We start from the raw sequence: 14,160 nt of genomic DNA on the forward strand, positions 1-14,160 counted from the left end.
GCGCCAGCATAAGTAGGACATTTTGCAGGTTCAAATAAATTATTTCATTTCATGACCTAGATTGACCCATAGGCTACTTTTAATCCCAGTGCTCAAATTGCTCCCATTGGAAATAATGTAATGTTATAATCTGATGTTTTAAATAGATGGAGTTGGTATAGTACAGGTGGCGCTATTAATCGCGCTATAGTGTTTTAAAGACTTGTAGCAGGATGTATTGACGCGGGCGCAGGCGCGAGCAACACTTACGAGTCCTAAAAAAAAAAACAAAATACGCTGCTAATAATTATGATGAAATATCGATTTGCTCATGTAAACTATAATGTCTAGTACCCAAGTGGAATAGTGCTTGCAAACTGTTACTTAGCGGTAGAAATAGCAATACGGCGGTACCTACTACCTACTCAAGCGAACTCTGGCGTACAAGAAAAAAATACGAGTTACTAACAAAAACAACAAATATTAAATATTGAAATAATGTTAAGACCCGCCACAGTATTAGTATCGCGTTACGGGATCAGCCTGTGTACCTACATTCGGTTCCAACAGGCCGTCATAATTATGTCCACTGTCGACATTCTATTTGGACCCAACTCCACTTATCATCAGATGTACTGTTGGGTCTCTTTGCCGTGCTTGTATGAAAAAAGTACAAGATTGAGCGAGATGCAGTGCTTCGTAATGTTTTTAGTTCAGAGTGATGTGTGCCTCTGCTATAGTGAGCCATGGCACTTATAATCAGGTGAACCATTCATTGTTTTATAATTTAACCATAAACAAAGTTCACGTGTGTTATACTACATTTTACAATTATATAAATAAAAAAGAAATGAAATTTTTAAATTTATTTTCTTTTTAATAAAACGTCGAGAGAAAATTATATCATAAAAAATAATCATACAATCCGAAAAATAATTTTATTTTGATGTCTAACATTCGCGTAATTATTGGAATAATCGTAAGATAAATAATTTTATTGCAACAATAATAATAACTTTATTGCAACAATAGAGCACAGAAATAATAACATTAAAAATTACGTAAATAATAATTGGCATATCTGAGTTAAGCATTTAAATAATTGTCAGAGGTCCCCAAATTGGGCTATGCCTGTATCTTGCCTATAATGCGAGAGTCAAATTTATGAGTAGCCGATAATGCAAAATACATAAATAAAGCGATAAATGAATACCAAGATTTAATTTAGCAACTACGATGTTGGACTTATCGCTAATAATTAGGGGATTTTTCCATTTGTATAAGGCCTCTCTGAAATCACTCGTAATCACTATTTAAAAGAGTTGTATTCGTATTTATACGAGCGTTAAAAAATGAGGGTAAGGCGTTAAATTAAGAAAATAATCAATTAATGTCCAGCATATGATGGCACCTTCTTAGGACAAGAGTCCTGCTCAGATTTTAGTTTTCTTTTTTCAATAATGTTAAATATCCAACGCCGATGATGGTATTTTTTAGTAAATTATTTTCTTCACTTATATTGGAGGTCGCTTAATTATCTTGACTTATTTTACTCTAACTAATATTATAAATGCAAAATTTGTGAAAATATTTAGATACCATTTACCACTGAACGGATTTAAATGAAACTTTGCACTCCTATAGATCATATCCTAATTTGGCTTATAGAGTACTTACATACATTTTATATTAGTACCTACATTATAATTACAGTAAATATTTGAATTTTTCAATTCGATTTTTTCAACAGATAGTTCTAGTGCCGTTCCGACATCGCTATGGATAGCTATAATCATTTAGAGACTTGTAATAGGAAAGGAATTTCACGCACCTATTCCCTAATAAGGGGAGTGTGTAGATTTCAACTTTTATAATTCTTAATAACAATATTATCCATTAAGGTAAGTTTATATAGAAAAGAGAGCAATAAAAATTTAAATCAGTTGTAGTGTTTTTTTAATATTTATATTTACTAAAACATAAGCGTTAAAGTATAAAAATGATTTCTATATAATTATATTCGTGATATAGAGCCGACCCTACTAGTCATTATTTTTACATTTTACTAAGTAAAATGCGAGGTAGTCGCCAATTGTTAATATAATAATGCTCTAGTTTGCTACATCGATGTCATCTTGATTATTGATGATACGGAAAGTAACAAATATGGTTGTTGTAGGTACGTAGGTCTGGCTCTGTTGTGGATATAAGATTTCTAGCAGGAGCTGATGTTGGGCAGCTCGCCCTGGCAGCGGTTGCGCCATCCGTTCCAGGCGCGGAATCCGCGGCGGTTGTAGATCCTCCTCGCGCAGACCGAGGCCCTCCTAATGTCGCTGGTCAGCAAGTCTGGAATATTAAATGTGTTGTCTTTAATCTTACATCAAATGTAGAATTTTGGAAATTATTATCCTTCACATCATATGAAAGATGCGATGACAAGGCATCAAGAAGAATTAACTAGTTCAAGTGCCATGGGTACAGTAATCCATAGTAGATTTCCGAGATCGGCCTTAGAAGCATGCTTTCAGATAATCTTGTTAAGGATTACACCGATCCTAATTGATGGTAATATTCTCACCGTTGCATCTGACGTTACAGTCCTTGCCAGGTGTGGAGCCGTTGTTGCACCAGTATCTGTCGCTTATCTGGAAAAGGCCATAGTTCCGGGAGCCGTCGCTGTTCACCCTGCTCACCCTGTTTGTGATCCTATTGCTCTCAACCTCAATCAGACAGACCCCTGGAACCATATGATATAATAGTAAAACAAATACAGATGAATAACAAGAAGAGTAATTAATTTTGATTGTAAGTAATTGATTGAAACTATATTTCAGTAGACTTCCCATACTTTAACGCGGTTAATAATGAGGAAATGATCCAAACAGTAGAAACACTGTCCGGAATTGTATTTCGCACGGCACTGCGCCCACCATCATGACATAATTCTCGGTCCCAATTCTACGACTGTTGTTGTAGATGTATGACCAAATTCCACGGTTCTACATTATTTCTGCATTCCTGCCAGTTCGGTTTTAGAATCACACCTAACTTTATGTTGCTTTGTACTATATAAGGGGATGAAAATGACGACTTACAGCACTCATTGTCTTCAATCTCTTATGAATAATGACTTACCCTATGTATAAACTAATAAAAAAAATACTTACAATTTCTCAACTGTGCGTTAGGAAAGCCCTGTCTCCTTAGTTCCCGAACCAGTTCACATCTCGAGAACTGTCTCGCCTCGCAGCTATAAGCGAAGGCTAGGAGGGCTAAGACAATTACCAACTTTACCATGGTTGAAGAGTTGTTTGCAATGGCTCTGTGAGTCGTATGAATAATTGAAAGAAATGTGTGCCTTTTATATTAGCCCTGTGATAGATTGTAATCTACACATTCTATATTATTTGGCAAAAACTCATATTTATTATAAAAGTATTAGAACAGGGTTATCTGTATGTTAGAGATAAAATCTAGTTGAAACATTGTTACACTTAATACTAAACAAGTATTAAAAGTTGGTCAAAGTCGATAAATTAATGTAGGTAAATAGGTTAGTAGCTATTGTATCGTAAGCACGAGTAACAGTATTGTGAAATAACTCAAATATAAAAAAATACTGGACTGTTTATAGGACATCTATATTCATGTGTGACTTCAATACCGCGTTCAGACGTTAGTTAATGTCCATACGTGATATTACTTTATTAATAATGGGACTGTCACCCAAAGGGATTCGCGCCACACCCAGTCCCTAGCAACGGCACTGGATCATAAATAATTGTTATTTTAAATTATGTTAATAATATTTTGTATTGAAATACTTCATTAGTTTTGTAAACTGATACAGTAGTGTGTAGCCAATACTCCCTTTACTAGATCTTATTTGTTTTACTTACATCAAAATATATGAGGGCACTATACTGTAGGGCACGGGGCTTCTCTACTACTGAGAGGGATTAAGCCTTAGTCCACCACGCTGGCCTAGTGCGGATTGGTAGACTTCACACACCTTCGAAATACCTGTAGAGAATTCCTAAGGTATGCAGGTATCCTCACAATATTTTCCTTCACCGTTAAAGCAAGCGATAATACACAAAAAATACACACATAATTATAGAAAAGTCAGAGGTGTATGCGGTGTGCATTTGGGATTTGAACCTATGGACATTCGTCTCGGCAGGCCGTTCCTCACCCAACGCAACTACGCGATCGTCGCTTAAATTTGAATTAATCATACTGTAATCAGTTTAGATCGGAATGTGTTATTTATTGGTGAAATCATTTTGAAAACATAAGTGACGCACACATGCACTCACGCCATACACCCCACCCCGGAGGGATAGGCAGAGGCGCAACAAATGTACCTAAGCACTTTTCGCCAAGGATTTACCCATGATGTGGTAAAGGGCATTTACACGTTTAAGGATAAAATGAATGTTTATGTGTAGTAGTGTTCAAGACATACAAAATAATGTCGAGCTACGTTTTTAAAAAGCAGTCACCTATTTACCCGTAACGTTACTTTCACCAATATAAAATGTAAGTTTCAATGTTTTAACTAATTAGATTTAATCAATAACAGATATCGATAGCCTTATTTTATTCGATAATATCTCTATTACAATATAGAAGATAGATTATAATCAATCATAGTTTTTGTATAAAAGCCATTCATTGCATTCAACTGATCATATTATGGTTCACAAGCTCTGGTAACTTCACCATCATGCACAAACTGGTACTCTTCGTTGGTGTCTTAGTCTTGGTTTATAACAGCGAGGCTAAAAGATTTACGAGATGTGAACTGGTACGAGAATTGAGGAGACAAGGGTTCCCTAAGGATCAAATTAGAGATTGTAAGAATATTGTTATGAAGTAAATAATATACAGTCATATTTGGTTCCTAAAGGAAAGCTAAGCAGAGATGTAACTACTGCCTCTTTTGTAAATGAAAAAAAAACTAAAAAAAATTTGCTGCCCAGTCTATATGTGCAATAGAAAACATCAATTTTACAGTTAATCGGCCTCGTACTAGGTCTACTGATTCTGTAGCGGCGTAAAGGTTGACGCCACTGTAGAGGAACAGATGGTTACGTTCCTCTATGGAAGGGGAAGTTTTCCAGTCAGGCAGATGTTGCGCCTGACCGGCCGTGGCCCCTCCGACGGTTCCTATTCGGAGATGGTATATATGCAACGCGTCGCTCAAATTGTGCAAGCGCGATTCAGGATCGACGTCGCCATCTATCGTTATTGCTGTGTGATATCACTGTAGTTGCGTCACTGCATCGATCCTCTTGGAGTTCCGGCGATGTTGACAAGATGGCGGTGTATGCATCGATTGTACCGCCACAATTCTTTAATTGAAGGATGTCAGTATTCAATTTAAGAACTTTCCTCAGCAAACTCATGTAAAATAATTTTATAATTCCAGGGGTATGTCTTATCGAAAACGAGAGCAGCAGGTTCACGAACAGAGTGAGCAGGATGAACTCAAACGGGTCTCGAGACTACGGTCTTTTCCAGATCAATGACAAGTACTGGTGCAACAACGGTCCCTCTCCTGGCAAGGACTGCAATGTTAGATGCAGCGGTGAGTTATGAATATAATATTATGAATCACTATAGACTAAAGGCCAGTTGCACAACTGCTGAATAAATGTTACTCAACACGTAAATGTATAAGCCTAATAAATATAAAATTCAGAGTTTAAGTTAATACGATAACTCAAATGATATTTACTCCAAACTTATCTAAACACCTATAAGTTTCTCATTTCGACCTATTTCACCACTTACCAACCATTTTGCACATTATATAGTCTGTCAATTGACTAGTCTTGTAATAACGGAAGCTTACATTTTCACGATATTGCAAAACACAAAACAATCCCTTAATTATGTTTCTGTTTTTTTGTGTTAAATAACAAGCACTGTAATTTTTGGCAATTAAGCTTTATAATAATTAGAAGCACCGATAGTTTAGTCGGAGGTGGAAGTGCACGCCGAGACAATAGCCCTGAAAATAAGTAACGTATGTTTTTTTGTGAACCATCACTTGCTTTATCGTTGTAAAACCTGCATACTTGAGGGGTAATCTATAAAAATTTCAAAGGTATGTGAAGTCTGCCAACCTGCACCAAGCCAGCGTGGTGGACTGAGGCCAAAATTATTTTAGTAGTAGAGACTTTCCCGCCCTCACACCCACCACTGCAATTCCTGTAAGCCAGGATCAGCAGTGGCACGCATTTTATGACACCGAAGAGTGAAGCTCGGCGAGTCTCAGGGAAAACTAATTTATGTCATTATCCCGCAACGAAATGAATCACATAGACAGATAGGGAGGAATTGTAAATATTAATTATCCACTCAGTAGTAGAGAAGGCCCGTGCCCAGCAGTGCTTCAGTATACACGAGGCTGATACTATTATTATATTTAAAATAAATTTTATTTCCAGATTTGCTGACTGATGACATTACTGTGGCGGCGACTTGCGCCAAGAAGATATACAACCGCCACAAGTTCCGTGCGTGGTACGGATGGCTTAATCACTGTCAACGCACGCTTCCTAACATCATGTTCTGCTAGATATATTATTTTTAACTTTTTTGTATCATATTATATTCGATTCTAGACATCTCCTTACGACCTACTTGATCATAATTTTTATAAACATCCTTTACTATATCTTTTTGGTGGTGTGGAAGTGACAAAAGTGTTTTAGGAAATATGGTTTTGTTATTTATAGCGATTGCTTTACTTCGTATTCCGGAGCCTGAGTTCATTTATTATTTTATCTTGTTTAGGCACAAAACAAAATTGTAGAAGGAGGACAAAAAAATTTATTTTTAAAGTCATCATGTATCCTAATTACATAATATATGTTGTTATAAATATAAAGGTAAACTTAGTTTTGGTTTTTATTTCTTGCATATCGTAATAAGTTATCGAGAAGCCTCCAGTTTAATTAACATGCACTTTATCCATTAGAGTTTTAAAAGTCTCTCCAATATGCTATCATCTTATGTGAATCATTAAAAAAATCAAAAAACAACATATTTCATAAAATCTAATTATTTTTAACGAAAAATATTTTAAAGATGTTAAAGGAGAAGTAATTCATTTTATTTTCAGAATATCTTGTAACCTGTTACATATTTTTTTTTATTATTTGTATTACAAATAATACTCGAATAAAGCAATATACACCATCAGGACTAAGTATAAGGCATATGGATAACGCAAATATTAGATGAAACTTCAAGTTGTTAATCAATTTACGAATATGATCAACTAACCCTCTCCTGGAGGAAAGAATATTATTTTTATAATATCGCTTCGAAGCAGATTTCTAATGCAAAGTACTTGTGAATTCAGCGGCAGGTAATAACGTGCGAAATAGCAGACTTAGCGGAATATTTAATTTTATAAAAGCTGCTCACGCTTTAAACTTGGGAATAATATAAAAGTAATAGTTACATTTTTATCAGCTTAAGAGGTGAAGATGACCTTTTTTATTGGATATTACTCAATATGGATTAGTTGAATCTTTTTGACAAATTGCTTTTAAGTCTAACTGTAATACATATTACTTTTGTAAAGTTACCATGCAACTTTGTAGAAAGCTTTCATCTAAGTAAGTATAGATATATATAGTATACATTCGTATTATAGACCCACAGGAAAGACTTTTTTACAATTTTCGGCGAATATTGCGATATTGCCGAATCTTTTTCTCGATCGCTTCTGTGTCTTTAGATCAGTACAATTCTATTGCAAAACGCAATTAGGTGGCAACAAAAAGGTGACATGTTTGTGGTGCTCGTAATACTCATTAGATTCGGACTGGGGCCTTATTCTCTATGACAGTGTAAACTCGTAACGTTATATCAAATTTCTATTGTCTTAAACAAGACGCGATACGTTACGTGCTTGTTACGCGCTGTCAAAATAACGTGTGACATAGAGAATACGGGCCCTGAAGCGTTAATTGTAAATACAATTTCAAACTTAATTACTTTGTCTGTGGTCATTAAAAGACAAACATAGGTTTTAGGCTCAGAACACTTGTTCTGAGGTTTTAGGTCTGTGAAGACAAAGATGGCGTCATGGTGCCGCGCATGCGCGTGCCATCGACTCGTCCCGGCCAGCCAGTCTCGTGTGACAGTCGTTCGGTGATGTCCGCGGTCGAATGGGCGGCGCGGGTTGGGCGCGCGGCGAAGCGCGCGTTGCCGATGATTCAGATTTCGAAACATTGAAAAGTCTTTTGGCCTCGGAAGAAGGTTGGACCTTGGAATATGAGAAGGACGGCGTCAAAGTGTGGGCCGAGAATGCTGCCCACGGCGCTCTGCGTACAGTCAAGGTGTGTTTGCATTTTTTGATGACACGTTTAATAATAAATGTGTTTCGATGTTTTAAAACACATACCCAGTACGATTGCAGTAGTTTTTTGAATGGCACGTTACCTTTTAAGCTTAAGCACTGATTTATGTTAAACTGACTGATGATTTACGCTAAAAGTATTTCTAGAACAGAATATAAACTTTAGAAGAACTTATGGAATATAACGGTGTTGAGAAAATTCTGTTTAAAATTGACGCGCCTACGCTTTGTACCTATAGATTATGGTTGCTCAAGTTTTTATCAACGTGACGACCCACGTAATTTTATATCAGTGCCTTTATCACTACATGTTTCGCTACTTATCTACGTAAGTATCATCAATTATGGAAGCTTACGCACATTGAATGGAAAATATTAAAAAAATAATAATACATCTTTGTGTCGCGGCAGTTAATTTGCAAGTGATTTTCGTTAAACTTTAAATGATGCTTATTCTATTGTCTATTTCATAAAAACGTATATCGCGATATGAATAATACGTACTTAATTTTATACAATATAAAAAATTGAAAACCAGAAGAAGCTCATGCCTTAAAATGAATGAGGATATTGTGGTTGTATTTTTTAATGCACGTGGATTTAAAACGGATAAGTGTTTTGTCACCTGATAGTACGTGATTACTACTCCTCATATCCAATCGTAGAGAACCTACTCTGAAATTATATTGACGGTTTAAATAACAACCAACAGTATACAATATAAACAACTTGTGGGGAACACGATTTGAGTGAGGCTGGGAATCGAACTTGCAGTCTTTTGTTTCACGGAGGCATTTATATATGAAATAATTGTCGTTCTCTACCGTTGAGAAATTTGGCGTGGATTCGAGAATTTTTTATAATCAACAACGGAAGTTATGTTTTTATAGCATAGGCCGGTAAAAGAACATGCAGGTTAGCTTATGTTGAGTAATAACCACCATCGGTCCACAAAATCTATCATGATCCTTCCATCACCATATAAAAAATGCAGCGTAGTTGAGGCGCTGGCCTTAAAGCAGAGAAAGAGGGAAATAGGGCCGGGTTTTTGGCCAGCGGGAATCTCGTTTACTATGCAAATATAGATCTCTGTATATAAAGTGTATAAATAAAATAAAATTAGTAAGCTATCACTTCTCCTCAGCTTTGTGCAAGACAGTGGAAGTGGCATAAATACTTACTGTAATTAAATTTGTCAATACAGTGGCTATTCGAAAACATATTTTTATCATCATTCTATGAATTCAACTCATCAATCTATCGCAGTTTACTGTTGAACGTAGGCATTCTCTATTTAGCACCAGACATCCTGGTCTTGAGTACTGGGACGGCTCGCATTTATCCTCTATCGGTTGCTCTCGGTAAGAAATATATCCAATATATAATAATCTCAAATATTGTCAATGATAACAAGATCTTGGAAACCAACAGGCTTAGCCAATAACCGCTATAAAAAGACAAAGAGCATAATTATTTACTATGTGGAAAACAAGTACAAGGGCTTTGGGCAGCAAGAGGACGACACTTATTGATTTTTATTACAGGGGAGCATTTGGCCTCTTGTGTCATTTGGTTTAACGGTCCACGTAAAGGGTCTCCCTACCTCTGGTCAGTGGTTGCTCTTTTTGCGACCTGTTATATGTTTATTGTGTTAACTTTTTTATGGTTTAGTTGACAGTATCGTGTGTATAAACTCTATATTATAGCAAGACTTAAATGAGGTGGGAATAAGAATGAATCGTGTTAAAAAAGTAATAACATTATTTTATTTCCTTTTTTAATTATTTAATACTATCACCAATTTGTTTACTTCTATGTTGATTAACTTATTCAATTTATTGGTCACGACGACTTTCTGATTTTAATTTCCAACGCCACGCGTAATTTATACTGAATCTGTAATTAGGGGATTTTAAATTTAGTTAGAATCGATCCCAGACCTATCTCGTTCAAGGCGTAACTAATTATGTGAGGTCAATTAAAAATGGTTTCTTTATACCATTAGAACTTTTAGATGGGCGTGAAAGCGAAATTTATAAAGCACACGGTCGTGACAGAGGGAAAAACGTAAGATCCCCTACAAAATTTATTGTTACATAACAAGAGCACTTTTAATAATAAATTTTAAGATCGAGTTATAACTAAATATAAAATCCCATTGAAAATTATTCAACTTTACACTCTTGTTAATGTTCATTTTTCTATGTACCGTACCGCGAAAACTACTTTAGGAATGAGTGGAGTTGTTAATTCTTGGAGAATAATATTTTTAAAACGATTGTTTGTGATGAATAAACCCGGTTATGCAACAATTTTGCTGGATACTCCGTTATTTCTATTATGCTTTCGGCTTGCTGTGCATTTAATTTTAATTATGTTAATGGAATGGTAGAGTCAAATTGGATCATGATTTTATTACTGCCTTACAACAAATCCTGAGTGTTTCAGTGGCATAATTTTTTTGCGTATGATTTATGCATCACACTGTGAGTGTCTCGGCAGGGTAGTTGTTTTGTGTGTGCGTCACGACACTGCTCGAGGTCCCAGGTACGAATCCAGGGTTGCCCAAAGTGATGTTGGATTGTCTGCACAGTATCAGCCTGGAGTTTGGAATTTGTGCCCGATATGGCAAAAGGACACAAATTCCATTTGTCCCCTATCACTTAGTGAGACAAAAACACATGGTAAATAATAGGTGCCTGGTTACATCCTGGCCGACTCTTTCCCGGATTATTTATTTTATTTAAGGATGTGATGTATGTTTGTTGTTTTAATTACAAACTATTATGAAGGAGTAGACTCGCTGTTTCATTTAGTATAGTTAATAAGATTACATGAGCCCAAACAGTTCACCCCTTCCCAATCTTCTTTTTGATTTTCCCCTTACAGTTAGTGTTAATTATAAAAATATTTTTTTCAATTAATTTATTTAAAATAAAATATATATTATATTATAAGGTGACCAAATGTATTCTAATATTTGGATAATTCTCCATATATGTGATGTGATACTATGTTGGCTGTAAGTTTATTGGTAAATCGCATGAATTTCTATGACGCTCTTTTAAGGTCGCGTTAAATAGCCTATTCAATTTATTCTTCTATTTTGGAAGAGTTGGGAAAAATGTCTAATAAAATTACGGGTGTCGTAAAAAGACAGTATTTTCTTAACGCGCCCTCCCCAACAAAATAACGCACTAATCGTATTTTTAAAAGCTATTTACTAGTAATGATACATATTACAGAAAAAAAAAACAATGAAAATTCAATTTTTACAATATATTGGTGTTTTTTTAATGGATAACGTTTTATGAAATTCATAAAGAAAATGCTATTACAGTTGTTGATTACGTGTATTTCTGCCTAAAGTACACATAATGCTATTTTGCAATCAACGCTATTAGATAGACAAAGTCTTTGAATATTAACTCGTACACCGTAAATATAAGAAACTAATACTAAAGGCCGTTTGCTCGGGGAAGGGCCTTATATTCAAAATATCGTTTGAGAAATTTGTCGATTCTTTGCGTACGATATGAAACTATGAGATCAGTCACGTGCGACATTTATATTGTTTTATGAATTCTATTCATAGTGGTTGCACATTAAAATTAAGCCATGTGATTATTCGGATTTATTCGGATTTTATTGCGGTTTTTAAATTTTAATTTTCTCCCGACGTTTCGAAGACTTGGCAGCATTCGTGGTCACGGGTTACGGGGGAGGGGGAGGGGGGGGGTGAGGTATTGGTCATCCGGAAAGTCAAAGTTAAAATATCTACCTACATTTTACAATTATACAACTTTTTAAATTTTTAGTTTTTAATAGATAGGAAGATAAAGTCACAGTGTCTTGAAGTCTGGCAGCCGGTCTTTTGGGTTCTGATTTAATTAACATTTAGCTTTGGCGATAACCCTTTCTCATGTCAAGCCGTCATTAAATTGTGATAGAAAACTACACAGTCTTACACGACATGGCGGAAACTGTTTTCCGAACTGGCGGTAGAGTAAAAACTAACGGAGTAAAAATAATGTATAATATATTATAATGAGTTCACATAAATTATCTTAATGAAAACAAAATCTGATATTTGTTCTTATAATATTACAAGTAGGTAATGTCAATTATTTAACAAAACTACAAACAAATGTATTTATTTCGTATCTAGCGGGGGTGCTCCTTTGCTAGACTCAACACAAATAGTGCGGGGCTGCTCTCACTTGCCTGTTGCCATGCAATTTTGTATTAGGGGCATCGAACTTGGGATCTCTAGTCACTCAGTCTACGATCGTATAATCTGTCCTTAGCCAAAGTAACATATCGAGCCAATTAAGTAAAAAAATATAGCTAAAACGTTCGTCTGGCTAACTCATGGCGTATTAAGCCTGAGTATTAGTGGCAATGTGCCCATTATGTTTGACTTAATACAATTTTATTAAGGTCACTACGTAGATTGTTCCAGAACCTAAATGTTAATGTGGAAATTGAAACGGCAATAACTTCGTCTGGCATAATAATATATATTTTTTTTATAATTATCATATCGTTTGTGCTTGAAAACTATGCATTCTTTGTTCCGGATATTTCAAATTGAGGATAGAAAAAAATGTCTCTATACATACGTAAGTATAGAATGGCTTTATTTCGCCCCGAGATTCTAAACTAATAACTTATGTCAAGATGTAGTTCGACAATGACAAGTAATATGAGGTCTTGTTAATCGAGTCTATAAGATTTGGCATTATTATACAAATGCCATAGAGTTATGTCATTTGTAATGTAGTGGAATTTAATAATATCGCATACAAAATACATCGCGTGCATTAATATAACGAGCGTTCACATGCAGCACATCTTACATTTAAAATCAGATGAAAATATTCTTGGCGATAATATGACTGCCTCGGTGGCGTAGTTGTATTGCATGTCCGGTACAATAGCGCTCTGAGGTCCTGGGTTCGAATCCCGGGTCGGGCAAAGTGATATTTGGGTTTTTCTGCTCAGTATCAGCCCGGAGTCTGGAATTTGTGCCCGATATGGCGATAGGCTCGCCCCCTATCACATCATGGGACGGAACATACTTGGCGAAAAGTGGGTGCCCTAGTTGCGCCTCTGCATACCCCTTCGGGGATAAAATGCGTGATGTTATGTATGTAAAATATTCTTTATGTAAATAGTTGCGCGAATATTGGAATATGAAAATACCGTTTGGTGTTACGGTGGTATGTTTTGCGGGCCAAAAAAGAAAAAATGCTGTTTTCTACATTAAGTTTAAAATAATGAAGGAAAGCAGGAATTTAATTTTGGTCTTGAATCATTTCGCCTAAAAATTAACATAATACGAAATATTCAAATAAATCGTTTTTTTGGATATTAGCACGATTGTTTAATTTATAACTTTCTTGCGACGTTTCGAAGACTGCAGCCTTCGAGGTCACGGGGGGACGGAGGTGTTGTACAGTATGTCGTAGTGTCGTAGTGGTAGTGAGCCGTGATAGATATTGTAACTTTGAATTTTCGAACGACCAAAACATTAGCCCGCCCTGGTGGGGTCACAGAGGTCAGCCTCTGTGACCATCAAGGGTGCAAAGTCTTACATTCGCGTAAACATAAGAAATCATTATAACATAAAATTTAATAAATAAGTAACTATTAATTAATGAGTAAATTACATGCAAAAAGCAAACGTCTTTGGCACAACAAGGCTTTTGGGAGGTTTCAAAGAGGACGTTAAGAAAAAATATTTTCATAAAAAAGAAAATTAGGTTTCTAGCAATTATGCTGATGTAAATGACTTA

At 35.6% G+C, this 14,160-nt stretch overlaps 3 protein-coding genes across 3 annotated transcripts in view; 2 read left to right on the top strand and 1 right to left on the bottom strand.

Annotated features, from left to right (window-relative positions):
- Positions 1-2,091: 2,091 nt before the first annotated feature.
- On the bottom strand, positions 2,092-3,309 carry LOC119190496 (lysozyme-like). The gene is made up of 3 exons (XM_037442490.1): positions 3,147-3,309; positions 2,558-2,716; positions 2,092-2,325 (listed from the first exon to the last, which is right to left on the bottom strand). Exons 1-3 carry the CDS (start codon positions 3,274-3,276, stop codon positions 2,195-2,197), a joined length of 420 nt encoding a protein of 139 aa, XP_037298387.1. The 5' UTR covers positions 3,277-3,309; the 3' UTR covers positions 2,092-2,194.
- Positions 3,310-4,698: 1,389 nt separating this feature from the next.
- On the top strand, positions 4,699-6,805 carry LOC115443043 (lysozyme-like). Its single transcript, XM_037442477.1, has 3 exons — positions 4,699-4,838; positions 5,414-5,572; positions 6,438-6,805. The coding sequence occupies exons 1-3, from the start codon at positions 4,709-4,711 to the stop codon at positions 6,566-6,568; spliced, it is 420 nt and encodes a 139-aa protein (XP_037298374.1). The 5' UTR covers positions 4,699-4,708; the 3' UTR covers positions 6,569-6,805.
- A 1,251-nt stretch (positions 6,806-8,056) lies between these two features.
- Positions 8,057-14,160, top strand: part of LOC115443051 (START domain-containing protein 10-like) — a 50,036-nt gene continuing 43,932 nt past the window's right edge. The window contains exon 1 of the mRNA XM_037442518.1: positions 8,057-8,342. Within this exon, the coding sequence (XP_037298415.1) occupies positions 8,172-8,342 (171 nt within the window). The 5' untranslated portion in view covers positions 8,057-8,171. The remainder of the gene's footprint in view (positions 8,343-14,160) is intronic.

The sequence above is a fragment of the Manduca sexta genome, chromosome 24 (assembly GCF_014839805.1).
Source record: "Manduca sexta isolate Smith_Timp_Sample1 chromosome 24, JHU_Msex_v1.0, whole genome shotgun sequence".
Classification (NCBI taxonomy): Eukaryota; Metazoa; Arthropoda; class Insecta; order Lepidoptera; family Sphingidae; genus Manduca; species Manduca sexta.